At 38.4% G+C, this 20,451-nt stretch overlaps 1 protein-coding gene across 7 annotated transcripts in view; it reads left to right on the top strand.

Annotated features, from left to right (window-relative positions):
* The window catches only part of SLMAP (sarcolemma associated protein), a 160,493-nt gene that overhangs the window by 52,795 nt on the left and 87,247 nt on the right, over positions 1 to 20,451 (top strand). For all 7 annotated transcript variants that reach the window (XM_072598844.1, XM_072598841.1, XM_072598845.1 and 4 more), the window contains exons 2-3: positions 14,479 to 14,626; positions 19,453 to 19,525. In XM_072598844.1, the coding sequence (XP_072454945.1) occupies positions 14,479 to 14,626; positions 19,453 to 19,525 (221 nt within the window). The remainder of the gene's footprint in view (positions 1 to 14,478; positions 14,627 to 19,452; positions 19,526 to 20,451) is intronic.

Here is a 20,451-nt window from a genome sequence, read left to right as displayed (position 1 = left end):
ACTTCTGTCTCTGACACTCTATGTTGTATGTTCTCAGACTCTTCCCAGATCTATCTTAAGATCCCTCCAGGCTCTAACATGATTCTGTGTCCCCAAATGGCTCTTTGTGGTGGTCACAGAGCCCTGTTGGGTTCCATGTCTTTTTATAAATGCTATGATGAAGATCAACTGTCCATATAAAAGATGAAATGTAGGAAAAGATTACCATGAGAAGGCCTGGGGAGCTTACTCAGCAGTGTGATATGGCAGGCTCATGTGAGATTCGTAGCAGAAACAGGATAAAGGAAGGGTAGACAAACAGAAGGCAGTGTGGTTCCCCATATGTAGTATGGGGGTGTTGTTGTGTGACTCCAAATTGAGGCAGAGTAGACATTTTTAGCCTCTTTTCCCACCCACCCTTCTCCAAGGGAGACTTTAATTCCTTTGGAGGAGAAGCAGGAGATTGAGGCCAGGAGCTTGGCCGTTATACTGTCCTCAGAGAGAGGGGTGTACTCGGTTAGAATTATATCTCTCCATTTACTTAAATACTATTAGTCTAGAAGATAGGGTTCTCAGGTTCATGTTATGTCATGTCAGTATTTCACAGACTTTCTGAGTTGGGAGGGACCTTTGAGACCATCTAGTGCACTCTCTTTCCTGTCCAGCCTGAGGAATCCTTTGTTTCTTAATTCTGAACTCTATTTTGCATGTTTTTGCTCTCCTTCTGATACCTATCTTTGTGTGGAAGTCACCAGGTGTTAAGACCATAGAGGATCTTATCTTTCTTTGTAGAATTTCTCTACCTCTGCATCTTACCCAATAGTAAGGTGCAGCTGTTTAAGGTCTTTTTGCTTGTTCTTATAATGAGCTCTGCAAGGGGAGCTGATGTTTCTTGTGGTATTTGGACATGTATGCAATAAAACCAATTCTGTCTTTGGCTTGTTTTTTTTGAGTTATTCTTCCATTGAGGTATGACTTCTTTGTGTCTTCTTTTATTTATAATAAGACTGCCAGGATTAATGTAGTTGACTACAATGGAATGTTAACTTGATCACTATACAGGGGATCTTAGACTTAGACTTAGAATTCAAACAGTTTTCTGTTGGTTTTTTTTATTTTTTTATTTCGTTGCATCAGCAAGCATTTTTTTAAGTACTTGTGTGCCAGGCACTGAGAATATGAAGTGGGTAAAAAACAAGGTCCTCTACTATAAGGGGGCTAGGAACTCTCGGACACCATTGTAGGACTGCACTTAAGGTGCCTGGAACCGCCACTCTTGTTTTCCTCCTGGAGTTTAGGAGAAGTGGGTGATCACGATCTGGACACAAAGTAAATGTGGAGCAGAGGTTGGAGGATTGGATTTGACCTTTAAGGGGGTTGGCTGAAGGGTATAATTCACGAGGCTATGATATTATAAATAATGCTGCTTCATTGCTAATAAACAGAGTTGCTTTACATCCTGCCTCCCGCCTTATTCACTGCATCCTGAGAATGCCATAGGGTCTTGCTGGTCAAGACCCTCTACCCAAAAGGAAATTCACACTCGACCTTTAGGAGCTTACATTCTACTGGGGAAGATAGCATGTAAATAACCATGTACATACAAGATACTTATCGTGTGAATAGAAGGAAATCTTCAGGGAAGGTACTAGCATTGGAGACAACTGGGAAAGGCCTCTTATATAAAGCAGGATTCAGAGGAAGCCAGGAAGTAAAGGTGAGGAGGGAGGGCATTCCAGGCACGGGGTACAGGCAGTACAGAGGCACAGATGTTATATATAAAAGTGATGGAATACTTTTGTGCTGTAAGACATGGTGAAGAGGGTGGTTTCAGAAAAACTTGAGGAGACATGGATGAACTGATGCAAAATGGAATGAGCAGAACAAGAAGTACAGTTTATAGTGTGTAAGAGCAATAATGTAAAGATAATTAGTATGAAAGACTTAATAACTAGTCACTTAATAACATGCTCTCCACCCCTAAGTAGAGAGCTAATGGACTTAGAGTACAAATTGAATTACATTTTTCTCTTTCTCTCTTTTTTGGACATGTCTAATCAGAAAATTTGCTTTTCATAATTTCATATGTGCATACATACATATTACACACACACATATTTGTAATGGGTTGTTTTGCTTGCTTCTCAGTGCAGGCTGGGGGTGGAGGAGAGAATTTGAAACTGAAAATTAATAAAAGAGCTAGAAGCAGAGAGTAAATCCAAAAAATCTACAAGTATAGCCTTAAAAGAAAACAAAGCTCAGGCACAAATTCAACTAGAATTACTAGAAGAGATACAGCAAAAAGAATTTTTTTAAAAGAGCTTAAAAAATTATAAAAGAAATGAGAGTGTTAAAGGAAAATAAATGGAAAAGAGTGTGGAAGGAAGATTTGAAACAATAAGAAATATTCAAAGAAAGTCAAAAGATTAAGAAAATAGAATAAAGAATAATGTATCTTGTAGCAAAAACAATTGTTGGAAAAGAGATGAAGGAGTGATCATTTAACAATAATTGCACAACCTGAAAATCATGACCAAAAAAGAACCTAGATATTATATTTTGAGAAATCAGAAGAAAACTTTTCAAGTCTTTTAGATTCTGAGAGAAAAATGAAAATAGAATCCATCAGTCACCTCTTGAAAAGAAAAAAGCCCAAATAAAAAGTCAGATAGACAATATAGTCAAAATTCAGAGTTTCCCAGTAAAATAAAAAATACTTCAAGCAGCCTTTGTATGGCCTGTGGCATGCCCTGCACTCAGAAGGAGACAACAAAACAAAAAGTGCTATATCCAAAGCCTCAAAGAAAAACGTGAATTGGTCTCAGGCCCCAGAACAATTCCTAGAAGAGCTCTAAAAGGATTTTAAAAATTAAATGAGAGATAGAGGAAAAATTGGGAAAATAAATGAGAGTGATGCAAGAAAATAATGAAAAACGAGTCAACAGGTTGGCAAAGGAGGCATAAAAAATTACTGAAGAAAATAACATCTTAAAAACCAGTAGGTCTAATGGTAAAAGAGGTACAAAAATTCACTGAAGAGAATGCTTTAAAAAGCAGAATAGACCAAATGGAAAAGGAGGGACAAAAACTCAGTGAAGACAACTCCTTAAAAAGTAGAATTGGCCAAATGGAAAAGGAGGTACAAGAGTTCACCAAAGAAAAGAATTCCTTAAAAATTAGAATTGGGCAACTGGAAGCTAATGACTCCATAAGACATCAGTAAACGATAAAACAAAATCAAAAGAATGAAATAATAGAAAAATATGAAATATCTCATAGGAAAAAACAAATGACCTGGAAATAGGTCCAGGAGACATCATTAAAGAAATATTGGACTGCCTGAAAGCCATGATTTAAAAAAAAAAAAAAAAGCCTAGATAGCATATTTCAAGAAATCATCAAGGAAAACTGCCATGAATTTTATAGCTAAATTCTAAGGTGCCCAGATCAAGGAGAAAATATTGCAAATAGGTAGAAATAATTCATGGAGCCATAGTCAGGATAACACAAAATTTAGCGACTTCTACATTAAAGGTTCAAAGGTCTTGGAATGCTATTCTGGGTGGCAAAGGATTATAACCAAGAATCACCTACCCAGCAAAACTCAATATAATCCTTAAGGGTTAAAAATGAACATTTATTGAAATAGAGGACTTTTGGGTATTCCTGATGAAAGATCACAGCTGAATATAAAATCTGACTTTTAAATACAAGACTCAAGAGAAACATAAGAGCAAATTTCCCTGACAGAGGCCTCATTTCTTAGACATACATAGAACTGAATCAGATTTATAAAAAGAAGAGCCATTCCCCAGTTGATAAATGGTTGATAAATAAATGGCTGATAAAAAGTATGATTGGTTTTTAGACAAAGAAATAAGCGCTATCTACAGCTGTATGAAAAAATGCTCAGAATCACTGTTGATTAGAGAGATGCAAATTAAAACAACTCTGAGGTACCACTCCACATGAAAAATGACAAATGTTGGAGGGAACACACTCCAACAAATATTGGAGGGAACTCCATACTGTTGGTGGAGTTGTGGACTGATTCAGCCATCCTGGAGAACAATTTGGAACTATATCCAAAGGGCTATCAAACCATGAATACCCTTTGACCCAGCAATACCACTACTAGGGCTACAGCCCAAAGAAATAAAAAACAAAAAAGGAATAGGTCCTATACGTACAAAAATACTTATAACAGCTCTTTTTTTGTGGTGGCAAAGAACTGGAAATTAAGGAGATGCCCAGCAATTAGGGAATGACTGCACAAGTTGTGGAATGTGATTCTGATGGAACACTATTGCATTATATGGAATACTATTGGCAAGCCAGCTGATTTCAGAAAAACCTGGAAAGTCTTAGATGAATTAATGCTAAGTGAAGTGTGCAGAACCAGGAGAACATTGTACATAGTAACAGCAATATTATATGATGATCATATGTGACTGACTTAGCTGTTCATAGAAATACAATGATCCAAGACAGTGCTGAAGGACTTAGGATGAAAAATGTTATCCATCCCCAGAGAAAGAACTGATGGAGGCTGAATGCAGATCAAAGCATGCTTCCTTTCTTTAATTTTTATAAATCTGCATTTTCTTTCACAGCCTAGAAATATGTTTTGCATGTTTGCACATGTACATATAGCGTATCAAATTGCTTGCCTTCACAGTGAAAGGAGAAGGAGGGACAGATTTTGGAATTCAGAATTTTAAAAAACATGTTGAAAATTGTTTCTGCATGTCATTGGGGAAAAACAAAATATTATGCATATATGTATGTTTATATTTTAAAAGGTAAGCCGCAATCATATAAGGAAGGGCAGGACCAGCCCAACAATGAAATTTATATTTTGTCTGAAGCATTTTGTCCTTGATGGGGAGAATGAATGACTTGGTGTGAGACTTGTGCTTTAGGACTATCAGTTTGTCTTTTTAAACTACGTTTTATTTTTTTCAGTTATCTAGAATTTTTTACCCTTTTATACTCCCTTGTAACAAATAAACCTTAACCCTAAATGCCTAAATGCCTTGAGTGATGGAAAAGGTTTCTGGATTTGATGTGGGAATAGGGGAAGGTTCTTCCTTGAGGCCAAGGTGGGGACAGCGTGACCAAAAGTTTTACTCTACAAGTTGGGAAGAGGTAGGCTGGAAGAAAACCAGGATCAATTCAGTTTCCAATTTTGCTCCAGATTTCTGAGGAGGAGAGTGACAGAAGCATTGTGTATGACGACTTAGAGAAAGTGGGCTCCATTAGGAGACTCCAACGTAATTATGCTTTTTCAGTTAATAAGCCTTTCAATTTTCCCTTCACCTTTTCTCCCCATCCCAACTAAAAGACAAAGAAAAACCTAACACTGGTACAAAAGTGCAGCCAAGCAAAACAAATTCCTTTGTGTACTATGTCCAAAAATGTGTCTCATTCTACATCTTTAGTAATTAGGAAACTTTTAGGAGTAATTTAGTTGAGGGGTAATTGAAGGCCGCATCTATGGAGCGGTCATGCCTTGTACCCCATGTTAAGTGTTGTCTCTGTCTTGATGAGGTGAGGGTAGTAACTTTTGAGAAGAGAAATGGAATTTTAGGATTGAGAGAAGGCTTTTTAGTTTGGGTTTGTTTTTTTTTTTTTAGAATAGAATCCTGACCATGTCTGCATTCAGAGAGGGGAAGGTTGCTGGGAGATTAAAAGGAGAAAATGGATTGAGCAGAGTCTTCTGTGGGTCTTTGTAGGGAAGGAGGGAGAGAACAGATGAAGAAACAATAAGAGTTTTTTAAAGCCATTTTATAATCTCAGAGAAGTTAAGAGATTTGTCAGTCACCCAGTGAGCAAGTGTCAAAGGTCAGCTCAGGCCTTCCTGATTTCAAGTCAGTCCCATGGTCCTCTCCCTCTGCCTCTGCCTCCCAAAGCATCCCCAACGTAGAAGTGATTTCCAGGGCCAGTGGGGTCACTGTGAGGGTCTCACATCATAAAGACCAGGATGTTCAGTCCCATCTCTAACCTTAACCTAACATCTGGCACATAGTAGGCACTTAATGAGTGTGTATTGTTGATTGACTAATCTGCTGGGGCTGAATCCAGTCCCTTCTGTTTTTCTCTCTCCTCAGTGGAGACAAGCCTCACTGGGCACATAAAATCTTAGAACTAGGAGGAAACTCACAAGCTGTCTGGTACAATTCTTTCATTTTATGGAGGAGGAAACTGAGACCCAGAGAGGCTTTGTTTAAATATTAAATATTGTTTAAATTCAAGACTGTCAGGCATGAGTTGTATCTTAGAGTTGAAAATGAGAGCGGTCATCTAGTTCAGTCCCTTTATTTTGTTTTTGATAGGTGTCCTGGTGCCCTTTATTTTTACATCGCTATCTTTCCCAAGAGTTCTCTTCTTCTGTCCCTTGTGTGTTCCTTTGGAACAAAGAAAGATAGTTAAACAAATACAGGTTATGGAATGACTTCATCTGACACTGTTTGGAATACTTCGCCCCTGTTGTTCTTCACCTTTCTTCTAAGAAAGACATGCAATGACCCTCATGTTAGGACATAGAATCTGGTCTCAGTTAGTGGCAGACTCTCTACTGGCTATTAGGATTTCCCTTTGTCATTGAGTTCATATTGAATGAAGCCAGGAATAGCTCTTCTGTCAAGTATTGTACTTTTCTCTTGAACTTGTCCTCTTTTCAGGTGCCTTGTTTCCACCACTTTACCAGCAAACTTGTAGGGGAAAAAATCCACTGTCATTCATCGTTTCCGTTTCCTCACTTTCCTTTTTTGCCCTTTGCATTCAAGTTTGCACTTTCTGGGCCTTGGGCCAGCCCCTGTACTCCCCCTCCACCCTCTGGCTGATACCATTCTTTCCAATGTTTCTTTTTAAGATTTTTCTCTTTTATTTTTTATTACATTAATATATATTTATGCAATAAAGCAAGCATTTCCCATAAGAGTACAATAAAAAAAGATGGTTGTACATGAAACTGCTGATGTGTCATGCGTAGCTTGCTGTTCCTTTCAAAAATACAAATTATCATGTAAATTTCCTTTTTTCTCCTTTTTTTCTGCCCTCAAGATCCCACCCTCAAGATGGCTGCCATTAGATACACATGCACATACACACTTATTCTGTACATCCATTTATCATTTCTTTCTGTGGATGCAGATAGTAATTTTCTTCGTATGTCCTTTATAGCCAATAAAAATAACTTATTCACTCTAAGTTGTTCTTAAAACATTGCTGTTATTGTATATAGTGTTCTCTTTAGTTCTGCCCATTTTGCTCTTCATTATTTCATGTAAGTCTTTCCATGTTTTTTCTAGATCATAGAGCTCATCATTTCTTTTTTCCTTTTTTTTTTTAAAATTTGTTTTCAGTTTTGTACAATCACTTCCATAAGTCTTAGATTTTCTCTCCTTCTTTCCCTCCCCGAGACGGCATGCAGTCTTATATGGGTTCTACACGTACATTCTTATTAAACACATTTGCACAAGTAGTCATGTTGCATGGAAGAATTAAAATGAATGGGAGAAACCATGAGAAAAACCCAAACAAGGCATAATACAATAGAAAATATTCTGCTTCATTCTGCTTTCCAGTTCCATAGTTCTTTCTCTGGATGTAGATGGCATTGTGTCTCAACAGTCCTTTGGGAATGTTTTAGGTCCTTGCATTGCTGTGAAAGGCTAAGTCTACCAGAAAAATTCCTCACACATTGGGGTTGTTACTGTTTACAGTGATCTCCTGGTTCTGCACCTTTCACTCAGCATCAGATCATATAAGTCTTTCCAGGCCTCTCTGAAGTCTTCTTGTTCATCATTTCTTATGGCACAATAGTACTCCATTACATTCATATACCATAATTTATTCAGCCATTCCCCAGTTGATGGGCATCCCCTTGATTTCCAGTTTTTGGCCACCACAAAGAGTGCTGCTATAAATATTTTTGTACATGTGGGACCCTTTCCCATTTTTATGATGTCTTTGAGATACAAAGGTGATATTGCTGGGTCAAAGGGTATGCCGATTTTTGTAGTCCTTTGGGCAGAGTTCCAAATTGCTCTCCAGAATGGTTGGATTAGAGCTCATCATTTCTTATAGCACAATAGTATTCCACAACTTGTTCAGCCATTCCCCAGCTGATGGGCATCCCTGCAGTTTCCAGTTTTTTGCCACACAGCGAGAGCTGCTATAAACATTTTAGAACGTACAGGTTCTTTTCCTTTTTCTCTAATCATCTTTGGAAATAGACCTAGTAGTGGTATTGCTGGGTCAGAGGGTAGTTTAATAACTCTTTGTGCATAATTCTAGATTGCTCTCCAAAATGGTTGAATTACTTCACAATTCCACCAAAAATGAGTGTCCAAATTTTTCCACACCCCTCCAACCTTTACGCTTTCTCCTTCAATTATTTTAGACGATTTGGTAGGTGTAAAATGAGATCTCAGGGTTGTTTTAATTTGCATTTCTCTAGTCACTTAGATTTAGAGTATTTTTTCGTATGACTATAAATTGTTTTGATTTCTTCTTTGGAAAACTTCCTGTTCATATCCTTTGACCATTTAGCACTTGGGGAATGTAAAGGAAGGAGGTTTAGCAGTAACAGATCTTAAACTATATTTCCCATTTTTATGATCTCTTGGACATACAGTGCTAGAAGTGATATTGCTGGGTCAAAGGGTATGCACATTTTTTGTATCCCGTTGGGCATAGTTAGGTGAACAAATTTTTAATAAACAAGAGATAGAAAGGAAAATTAGGTACAAAATGGATAATTTAGATTATATTAAATTAAAAGTTTTTGAGCAAATGTAGCCAAGATCAGAAAGAAAGCAGATAATTGAGGGAAAAATTTTGTAGACAGTTTTTCAGATAAAAGTCTCATATCAAAAATATATAGAGAACTTTGTCAAAACTACAAAAAATGCAAGTCATTCCCCAGATGATAAATGATCAAAGGATATGGTCATTAGTTTCTTAATTTCTAAATAGATGACTTTGCTCCAATTTTATTTGCCTTGACATTTATTTACTTTTTGACCCCAGTGACAACCTCTCCTTTGGGTCACTGTTTTTTCCCTCAGGTTCCCTGCTGTTATTTTCCCCTGGTTTTTCCTTCTACCTCTTTAACCAATCCTCCAAATTCCTTTGCTAAATCATCTGTGTCTCACTTGCTAAGCCTGGGAATTCTACAGAGTTTTGTTCTGAGCCTCTTTCTCTCTTTATACTGTCCCTCTCTAGTGTTGAAATTCGTAGAGTTTGCACTGGCTTCTCTGTGCAGATGACTCTTATCTGTATATCTAGTTTTTGTATCTTCTGAGCTCATCAACTGCCTATTGGATATCTCTCACTGACTGCCCCATAAGCTTCTTAAATTCTACATTTCCAAAATGAAACCCACATTACTTCTTAAACGAATCCTTCCCCCAAACTTCCTTATTTCTATTGAGAGTACTAATATCTTTCCAGGTTCTTAATGTAGGAATCATCCATAGGTCTTGATAAATAGAATTTTATACTCAGATTTATTTCTTAGAAATTCCTCATCTTTCCTGAACTGAGATTAAGAGTTTCCTATTAGTTCTAGGCAAGTTAGAGGATAATCAACTCGACTGTGCAAAAGAGGGAATTAATGGTAATAGTTTAACATGCATATTTCATTTTGAAACTATTTTTTACTAAGATTTAAGTTATAGAAATGTCTAATATGAGAATTCTTAGTATTCCATTAGTTACCTTCTTATTTGGCTCCAACTTGGAAACAACAAGATAATTACCTGTTTGATTTAGGCCCCTCTCCTTTTTGGGACAGAGTGTCCCAAATATCTTACACTAAAAATGCATTAAGACATTTAGGAAACCCTGTATTCTTTGGGGGAGATGGATTGGGTCAGTTTGTGCGTTGTGCGATTACATTTCCCTAAGAGGTGAAGTCATTGTACACTGGCAATAGTTGTGGACAAAGTCACACTCCTTAGATCTTGTTTAGGCTAAAAACCGAACTGACCCCCAAAGACAGAGTGACTCCCACGGTACAATGAAGCCAAAATGTGTGGTAAAAAAAAGGAAAAAGGCAGACCAAAGGCGTAATAGAGCTCGGGGCAGCAGGAACTAGTATGCATATGTAAATGTATATATTTTTCTTCCAATAATATTGAACTGGAACACTGCTTCAGTTTGTCCGTGCACAGACTGAGGTTTGTGTGAAATGTTATTGTCCTTGGAAAAAATGCAAGCCTAAACCTGTTGCTAAAGCTGTTCTTTTTTCCTTCCTATGGAAGGACGAACAAATTAAATTTACTCTTATTCTCCACTTAGAATATGGAAAGCCCCCAATTTGGTAATTTTCTGTTGCCAGAAACTACAGGGAATCAGAGATTAAAGGCGGTACATGTTGGCAAAATGACAGCAAATCTTAAGTCTTATTTTCATCATAATGTTGGAGTCTGACTGTGAAGGGCCTTAAACACCACATTTAGGATTCAGTATTTTATTCTACTGGAAATAGCAAACTACTGGAGATTTCTGAGCAAAGGAATGACATGGTTTCAGCTGTATTTTAGGAACATTAGTTTGGTGGCTGTGTAAAGGGTTGATTAAAGAGGGAAGAGAATGGAAGCAGGTCATTGAAATAGCCGACCGTCAGTCATGAGGACCAGAGCCAGGAGGGAGGCTGGGAGGGAGGTAAAGATAGGATTGGTAAGATTTGACAGCTGACTGTGAGGGATAAGGTGCATGAATGTGTCTCTCCGTTTGGGAAACGGGAGGATTGTAAGATTGGCGGTACCCAGGAGAAAAGTGAGTAGGTTTGGAGGAGGGCTAGCTTATGGAGTTGGCATTTTAGATGTGTTGAGTTTGAGGTGGTCATGAGACATCCAGATGGATGTGGTCAGCAGGCAGTTGGTGATGCAGGACTGATGTATTTCTGGAGGGAGATTTTCTCTGGATCTTTCTATATGTGGGACTTGTTTACAAGAGAAGGTAATATAAAATAATGTATTGATACTAAGTGGAAGATTTAAAACTTTCTGACTTTAAATCTACACACTTCCCGTTGTATTGTGCTTCCCTCACTCTTACTTTTTCACCCCGTCTTTATCTCTGGAGCGGTTCTAGATCTGGAATGTATTCCATCTTTACCAGCTCCTCCTAGAATCCCTCATTTGCCTTGTCCTTGGGCTTAGATGCTACTTTCTGCTTGAGACCTTATCTGATTCCCCAACTTCCAGTGACCCTTTGAAATGATTTTTTAGCAATTTCCAATATTTTTTGTTTATACCTATTGTCTCCCCTAAGAAATGTCAGCTTAAGAGCAGGAATTGTTTAATTTTTGTCTTTGTGTCTCCAGCACCTAGCCTGGATCGTAATTGGTGCTTAATAAATGTTTCTTAATTAGTTGATAGTGCTCAGTGACTGTGGGCTGGGATGGCTCTCTTTGACCACTTGATTGCAAATTGTCAAGTGTAAGTTTGATTTGGAGCTCAGAAGACTTTCTGGACTGCCTGTTTTTTTATCTTCTTTCTTCCCATATGAAGAAGTCTTTCTAGGACATTACATTTCCTGACTTGGTAGCATAGTAAATACGTTTTAGACTGTGGCATAGTAAATACATTGCTGGACTTTCTCTGTATCTCAGTAGCCCTTTCCTTTTATCTGTTTGTTTGATTGTCTCTTGTTCGGGGTGAAGAAACCCCTTTCACTAATGGAGACCAGTAGAACTATTCTGCAGCCTTTGAGTGTTTTTAAATACTGTATCCATCTGTTTTGTATTTTTTTTTGTCACCATATTGTTTCTCAATATATTCCTCCTCCACCCAGAGAAACATCCCTTATTACAAAGAATTTTTTGAAAAGCAAAACAATTCAGAAAAACACTGATAAGACTTCAGATTTTAATATCAAATAATACCAATGATAAAGTATACATTTAAAAAAACTTTATTAGGAAACAAACTAAAGATGAGCCAGAAATAATTAAACTCAACAATTCAATGTTTAGTAAATCTGTGAGCCTAAATTATATGGGGAGGAACTCCCTGTTTGACAACAACTGCTGTGAAAATAGAGATTAGATTTAGGCCAACATTTTGTGTCATTTACCATACTAAGCTTAAAGTAGACAACTGGCTGAATATTTAGGATTATTCCATTAAAAATGACAACAAGCCATCTGTGGTGGCTCATGGTTTAGCCTCTAAGACAAAGGAAGGATGTGCCCACCATGTCTCTTCTGGAAGACCAAGCTGGGGCGTGGAATCACCATGGTTACTTCCCATTTATACAGTGTTAGGTCATTGTGCATATTCTTTTCCTGTTTCTGTGTTCACTTTGCATCAGTACCTTTAAGGCTTTCCATGCCTCCCTGTATCCTCAGAGCTGACATTCATATTTAAATCTTAGTCCAAAAATTTTCAAAGCTAAATATACAAATGAAGTTATAACTTCACCATAACTTACTGCTTAGCAGACATTCAGGAGTTGCTTACCCTTTTTTGTCAGAAATTAATGTGATAGAGTTTCTCTCCATTGCCTTGCTTCCTAGCGGTTCCCTCCCTCCCCCATCTGTTGCTAGTTGTGTTTGAGGCAGCCCTAGTTATTTGGGACCAGTCAGGGGTGGTCCCTTTCTTCTCCCAGCAAGTAACAGAACTGGAGCCCATTTTTCTAGAAAGGAATTGGATCAAAATCAACCATAGGATAAGTTATACTTTCTCCCTCCTTCAACCAACAGAATAATCAAATTTCCCAAGTGTAGAATTATTTTTATGAATTCTTTATATTAATTGGCTTATAGCACAGTTATATTCTATGATATTTCATGTACCACATTTGTCTACTCATTCTCCAACTGATGAACATTTACTTCATTACTAGTTCTTTGCTACAAAAAACCGCTGCTATTGGTGTCTTGCTGTATTTTGAATCTATTTGACCCTCCTCCAAGAGATTATTTTATAAGGAGAAACAAAATGATAACAAATTTCATTTGGAGGAACAAAGGCAAAGAATCTCAAGAGATATGATTTTTAAAAATTAGAATGATGGGGATAGTAACGTTCCAACCTCAGAATATTCTACAAAGCTACTACTTGGTATTGCTTGGTGTTGCTTTAAAGAAAAAAGTAAATTAGTAGAGTAGAATATCTGGAGCAGGTGACCGTGGTCTTGAGGCCACATGTGACCCTTGTAGGTCCTTACACACTGCTCTTTGATTGAATCCAAATCTCACAGGACAGAGTTTGTTCTGCACCTGCTACAGTTACATACACTATTAAAGATATTGTTTTAACAGAAACTTAGCTAGGTAACAGCATTTTTTGATATTGATGGCTTGTTAATATTACCTGTTAACCTAAAACCAGTTTCCCTAATATCAAGAATAAATCATCACTTTGATTTATCCAAGACTATGCACTAAGAAAAGTTAGCCCAAAATGTGGTGGAAAGATGAAATATTTGAAAATCAGACGGCTTTCAAATCACTTGACTACTGTGACTCAAACCTATTTTTTCTTTTGTAGAATAGTTGGACTCAGTGGTCTTGAAGGTGTCTTCCAGCTATAAATTTGTAACCCTAAAATCTTACAGTAACAAGTTTGAACTTATAATGTTAGCTCATGAATGGATGACATTGAAGCCTAGAGTCTTTTTCTGTGTGGTTTTTAGATCAATATTATATTCATCAGACTTTGTACTGAGGAGATGTAATAGAATCATCAAATGTCCTGGCTTACCACTTTTTAAAAAAAGGTGTGTGTGTGTGTGTGTGTGTGTGTGTGTGTGTGTGTGTGTGTGTGTGAGAGAGAGAGAGAGAGAGAGAGAGAGAGAGAGAGAGTGTGTGTGTGATATAAAAGCTATATAAAAGCTCAGGGCTTTGAGAGACTCCTTAACCTTCAGGATTGGATGATTTACAGGTGAATTCTAGAATTCAAAGAACTATTAATCCTAAGATAACATAAACTGCTTGCAAAAAAAAAAAAGATGTGATTGTGTCAGATTCTTTTTATGAGAGAATTCTTATTTTTTAAATTGAGTTATATATATCCTACTCTTTGTGACCCTATTTGGGGTCTTCTTGGCAAAGATACTGGAGTGGTTTGCCATTTCCTTCTCCAGCTCATTTTACAGAGGAGGAAATGGAGGCACAAGGTTAAATGACTTGCCCAGAGTCTGAGGCTGGATTTGAACTCGGGAAGAGGAGTGTTCCTGACACTATCCACTTCTCCACTTAACATCTGGCCTCAGACACTTACTACCGGTGTGACCCTGGGCAAATCACTTAACCCTGTATGTCTCAGTTTCTTCATCCATAAAATGAGCTGGAGAAGGAAATGGCAAACCTCTCCAGTATTCTTGCCCAGAAAACCCCAAATGGGGTCACCAAGAGTCTGGACTTGACTGAAATAAGTGAACAATAGTGATAACAACAGAAATAGACAGATCTCTCCCACTTACGGATCTGTGGCTATTACAGCTAAGTTACCATCAAATCTTTTTGTTTTGTTTTTGCAGTTTTATCTTCAAGACACTAAAAGTAGTAACGGTACCTTTATAAATAGCCAGAGATTGAGTCGAGGATCTGAAGAAAGTCCACCATGTGAAATTCTTTCTGGTGACATTATCCAGTTTGGTGTAGATGTGACTGAAAACACACGAAAAGGTAAGAATGTGGGTCAGGTGAAGTGACTGGGTTCTGCATTCTCCAGCCTAGATCACTCTCTGAGAAAGCTCCATTTGTCCAGCAGAACCAAAGTTCTCTTCCAGTGTCCTTGATGAATTTTCCACCAGGCCACAGGGAGACAACCTGGCACAAATTGGCATTGTAAAAATCAGGATAGCCCAGACTTCTCCTGGTTGAGGATGCTGGTGAATCCTGGGTTCAGAATGCCTGATATGGGGCATTTCTTTGAATTCTTGCAGCTTAGTAAAAGTTAGCTGTTGTGTTTTTTAAAGGAACTTTGAGGCTTCCCTGAGTTTACTGGACCCTTCATCCATTACTAGGCTGAATTTCATTTATTATTTCAGAGCAAACTGAGCAGAATTAATTAATGGAAAGAAGCAAAGTGGTTTTTAATGAGAAACATGAGTTCGTGTCATTTCCTTCAACCCCCTTCCCCAAGGCTATTTTGTTAATCTTGCTTCAGTTATATTTTAGCTGTGTTATGGGATAATCCAGTAGTGTAGGCTAGCCAGTGTCATAAATAAAAAATATTTATATTGGAAAAGTAAATTTTGAGCAGCCTGACTGGCTGGTAGCCAGAAACCCAGTGCTTGGATTCCTTCTTTCTCTCTCTTGGAGCTCCTGAACCCCATCACTGCCTCGTTCGTTTTGGAGCATTGTGAGTGGGGTGTGTATTAGAAGCACTAGCAGCGAAAAAGCGAAGGGCGGAAGGGAGTAAATCCTTGCGAGCTGCTTCTCCCTCCTTTACTGTTCTCTCTTAGGTTAGTTCTTTTTCGATGTCATCCACCTTTGTTTCACCTCCTCATCACCCCCCTCCAGAGCTCCTACTCACTATTTCTCAACCCCTATCCTGTAACAGATCTGTTTATACTGACTGCCCAGATCTTAAACGTGAGATTTTTTTTTTAAATGACAAAAATGAATATTACCTGAGCCCTTTGTTTGCACACAGCCATTAGCATCAGTGTAGACTTTCCCCATAGGGTTTGGGTTTAGGTGAAAAGGGGTAGAAACTAGGAGGGAGCGTTTTTAAAACCCATCATCTATTTTTTATTCTTCCTAATAATATAGTAGTAAACTTTGAAAGCCTTTGACTTAGTCAGTCTTCAGGGGAGAAGATGGAAGATTCCTCTTGGTTCCTGTAGTGTAATGGAATACAGAGAAACCTTGGTTGCAAGTGCCCGGAGCAACAAATTCACAGGGAAGTCTGGCAGTCTGAGGAATCCTAGGGCCTACTTCCTAGAAGGTTTTTTATATGCCTAATATAAAAATCTATGTTGTTATAAAGGAAATAATTATGCAGAAATAGCTATCAACAGATGAGAAAAAAGCAAAACTTTTGATCTTGTTATTTTCCTCTTGTCTTCTTCGCCTAACAACCTTTTATTCAGCTTCTCATTCCTCTAACTCCTTTCTCAAGTCCAAGGGCCAACACTCACCTAATTCTGGAGGGTTTCCCTCCGCTAGGAAGTGGAAGAGGTGCTCTTGGCACCCTGGTTGGAACTTTAACTGCGTTTTTTCACAGAAACATTGCTACAGCCAGTGGTTCAAGGCATTAGGACATTCAGTATAGTGCTGTGCTTTAGGCGCTTTATGGTTTAAATAGGTTTCTGTGGATCGATTCATAACTTTAACTACAATTTATTTCTGTAGGTAAATTTATTCTGATTTATAGACTTGGGCCTACAAATCTGTTCCCAAGTTAGAGATTTTATAATCTTAGTAGGTTTTTTCCTGTCTATAAAATTGATTCCACATTATTAGTCTCTTGTGATGCTTCATAGAATGCTATATCCATGGGTGTTCAAGTACAACACTGCTCAGAGGTTCAGTGGTGTAATGGAAAGGACGCAGGGTATGGGGCCCCAACTCTTAACATCTACGACCTTTCTGCCTTTGGAAACGTTTGAACATTAAATAGTTTTTCTCCTTGGTATAGAGTTAATTTTTTTTTTTTTGCATATAGAAAATTACTTTGTCTTTGATAATGACAACAGTGACATACAGACATATTAATGTCTTATGTAACAGCTCAACAAATATTAACTATCTAGGCCCTATGCTACATGCAGAATATCAAGTATTAATTTATATTATATCTTGACTGTTCATCGAACCCAAGCATACAAATAAATACAAAACATGACATTAACTACCAAAAACGGAGGCAAGTTAGTAAACATTTGTTAAGTGCCTACCATACGCCAGGCACTGTGCTCAGTGTTGGGGATGTCAAAAGAGGCAAAAGGCATTTCCTGCCCTCAAGAAACTTACAATATAATGGGGGAAATAGCATGCAAATAAATATATGCAAAGCAAGTTATACACAGGATAAATAGGAAAGAATTCCCAGGGAATGTACTGGGATTAAGAGGGATTTAGGGAAGGCTTCCTGTAGAAGATGAGATTTTAGTTGGGACTTTATTAATGGAAGTCATGGAGACCAGTAGTCAGAGCGGAGGAGGGAGAACATTATTGTCATGAGGGATAACCAGAGAAAATGCCTGGAGCTGAAGTGAGAGCAACATGGACTGTCCAGGAGATCAGTGTCACTGGAATGAAGAGTACATGTTGTTAAGGCGTAAGAAGACTGGAACAGTAGGAGCAGGCTAGGTACTAAAAGACTTTGAATGCCAAACACATCTTTCTGTATTTGATCTGGGAGGGATAGGGAGCCATTGCAGTTTGTTGATCAGGAAGATGACATGGTGTGACCTGTACTTTAGAATTATCACTTGGAGAACTGCTTGGAGATGGACTGGAGTTGGAGGAACCTTGAGGGAGGCAGACGCATGAACAGCTAGTAGTTCAGGTCAGAGGTGTTGGGGGCCTTCACCAGAATGGGGACAGTATCAGAGGAGAGAAGGGAGTGTATTCTAGAGATGCTACAAGGGGGAATGCTGTAGCCCTTGGCACTAGCTTGGATATAGGGGTGAGAGATAATGAGGAGCCTAGTCAGCTTATCAGCCTGAGGGCTTGGGAGGATGGTGTTGCCCTCTACAGTAACAGGGATGGTGGTTGGGAGGAGAGTTAAGGGGGAAAGATCATGAGTTCGGTTTGGTGTTCAGAGCTTTTCGTATTGAGTTGATGATCATATTGATGTCTACATTTTGCGATACCTGAAAAGCAATTGATGAAGCAAGACTGGAGTTTAGCAGAGAGGTTTGGACAGGTTAGGTAGCTTGGAGAACTGTCAGCACAGAAATAGTGATTACATCCATGGGAGCTGATGAGATTACCCAGTGAAGTAGGAGAGAGGGAGGGAGTGAGAGAGAGTCAGAGTCGTGTCCCAAAAACTGAGAGAAAAGTCTAATGAAATAATCATGGAAACTCTTTTAAGTTTGAAAGAAATAATATCTTGTGTGCGATAATGTCAGCAAGCTCCTTAGCAATTGCTCTTGGCTTTCACAAATGTTAATTAAGGTGGCCATCTGATTCTGTAGACAATTTGAAGAAAAATAAAAGGCCATAGAGATAAAGGACAAACATTCTTACCACAAAGCTCTGTAAAAATTGAAGCTTTGGAATACGTTGAATTGTACAAGTACGACTCTAAATTCTAAAATAAGTGTTTGAAGAGTTAGAGTTTTATCTTGTCCCCTTGAAACAACCTGAGCTAAAATTATATATAGCTAGCTACTTTCTCTTGGTATCTTTTCTTACATTTGTACTTCTTACTTATGCATGTTTCTTGAGTTTATTTTAAACATTATTTGTATGTATAACATTGATCTCCTGAGGTTTAAAGCTTATTTGACTTTCTAATGTTACTTTCAAAATGACAACATGTTCTGGAATTTATAATGACCAGAAATTGCCAAGGATATGTGCTTGTTTTTACCAAAGGTCAATAATAAAACTTCATTGTTAAAGTTCAGGAATTTTAGTGCCGCCTTGAATTCTCTCTAGGAAGGCAATGATTTGCCATAATTTATCCTGGTATTTATCTTGTAGGATGTAAATTGTGGGTACTTGACTAAAAATATAGATTTATAACTAGAAAACTATTCTCATAGCATCTGTGGATATTTGTGAAGTGAAGAATGAGTGCTGTTGCCTCCTTTACATGAAATGGGTCTCAGCCAAAAGTAATTCCTCACTTGATCCTGGCTAATAGCCTTTCCCATTATAGCAGGACTGGTGCTTGGACAGTAGGCATATTGTTTTGTAGTTTGCAGACAGACTTCAAGCATTGGTGGCCATGCAGCACCTGGGTCTTCTCCAAGGCATGCGGAGGCACTAGAGGATTCCCTTTATTTGAGGGGGCCTGTGGGGCTTGATCATTTTTACATTTTGATTGTGGTAGTGTCGTGTAAACTTGAGAAAGGCTTGGGTTTAGTGCCAGTGGTTAAAGAACTTTCCTTGCGTTTCCCTGACGGTTGGTCATCTTGGATGCCCCTACTGGCTTCGTGCTTACTGTAGATTTTGCACATGCTCGGCCTTTCCTTGGTTCTGTTGTTATTACTGTTATATTTTCTTGGTTCGATTATTCATCTCTTTGAGGGCCAGGTTATTTTTGCCCCTTGGCATTTTATCACCCAGTACTGTGTATTGTAGTTATTATTTGTGTGTGGAACTTAACTTTGCCCTAAGCTCTTGGAGCTCAAGAACCTGGCTTGCTGCTTAGGAGGTGAGCGTCATGTAGAAATGCAGTATTTAAAACCCCACGTTTCATCACTTCCCCAAAGAGGACTGTGACTCCAAAGAGCATTGTGTTGCAATTTGTTTGTTTTAATGATCTGAAATTTTGCTTGTTTTCAACCTCCTTGTTCTACTTTAAAAATGTCTATTTTTATTATTTCTAGTTACCCATGGATGTATTGTTTCCACAATAAAGCTTTTTTTACCAGATGGTATGGAAGCTCGACTCCGGTCAGAGTAAGTACAGTTCATTGATGACAACGACGATGTTATTAACAGCTCAGATTGCTGTTTAGTGCTTTGCGATGTGCTTTCCCCACAGTGACCCTGGGAAGTGAGTAGCACCATTGTTACCATTCCCATTTTACCCATGAGGAAACTGAGACTTTGAAAGACTAAATTTGCCCAGAAGAAAACCAAGTTAATGTCAGAACAAGGACTCAGATGCAGTTTTCCTGACTTGAAACACAGTGATGTTTCAAGGCATTGGGAGTGTTTGACCTAGAGAAGAGATTTGGTAGGGCCCTTACAGCTGTCTTCAGTCATGTGAATGGCTGTCACTTAGCAAGAGGATTATGCCTGTTGTGTTTGACTTCAGGTGGCACATCTGCCTCACAACTAGAGGGCCTGAAAGTGATGTGGGCTCCTTCTCACTGAGGGTCCTCAGATAGAGCCTAAGGGCCTCCTTGGCCTGTGAGCTCCAGAGGAGAATCCATGTTCAGGTATGGGCTGATCTAGAGGGCTTCAGGTTTTTTTCTACTTCTGTGAGTAGAGAGGTGAAGAGAAAAAAGAAAGGAGTCATTAAGAGACTGAGAGGAAAAAAAAATAAGTGAATGAAGCAGCTTGTCAACCCAGGTTTGGAGCCCCTCTAGTGAGGCCTTTTCTGGAATCCTCAAAGACAAATCCAGAGTTGAGCCTGCAGACTGGTGGTTCTTAAAGTGACTGGATTGCTCTTTAGTTATTTGCTTGGGACACACCAGTAATGAATGCTTTACCTTTTGCTGTATTAGTGGGAAATGGTTGGTGTGGACCTAGCCCACAAGAGGTGTAGCAAGGCAATTGTGACCTTATTTCTTGTGAGCAAAGGGATGGAAGATTTTTTCACTTAAAGCAGAAAATTTTCCCAGAGGTGAAAAGCTTTATAATTTACTATTCTTAATAAT

Source organism: Notamacropus eugenii, chromosome 3 (assembly GCF_028372415.1).
Source record: "Notamacropus eugenii isolate mMacEug1 chromosome 3, mMacEug1.pri_v2, whole genome shotgun sequence".
NCBI classification, from domain to species: domain Eukaryota; kingdom Metazoa; phylum Chordata; class Mammalia; order Diprotodontia; family Macropodidae; genus Notamacropus; species Notamacropus eugenii.
The sequence above is the reverse complement of the archived record's forward strand: the minus strand, read 5'-3'. Positions and strand labels throughout refer to the sequence as shown.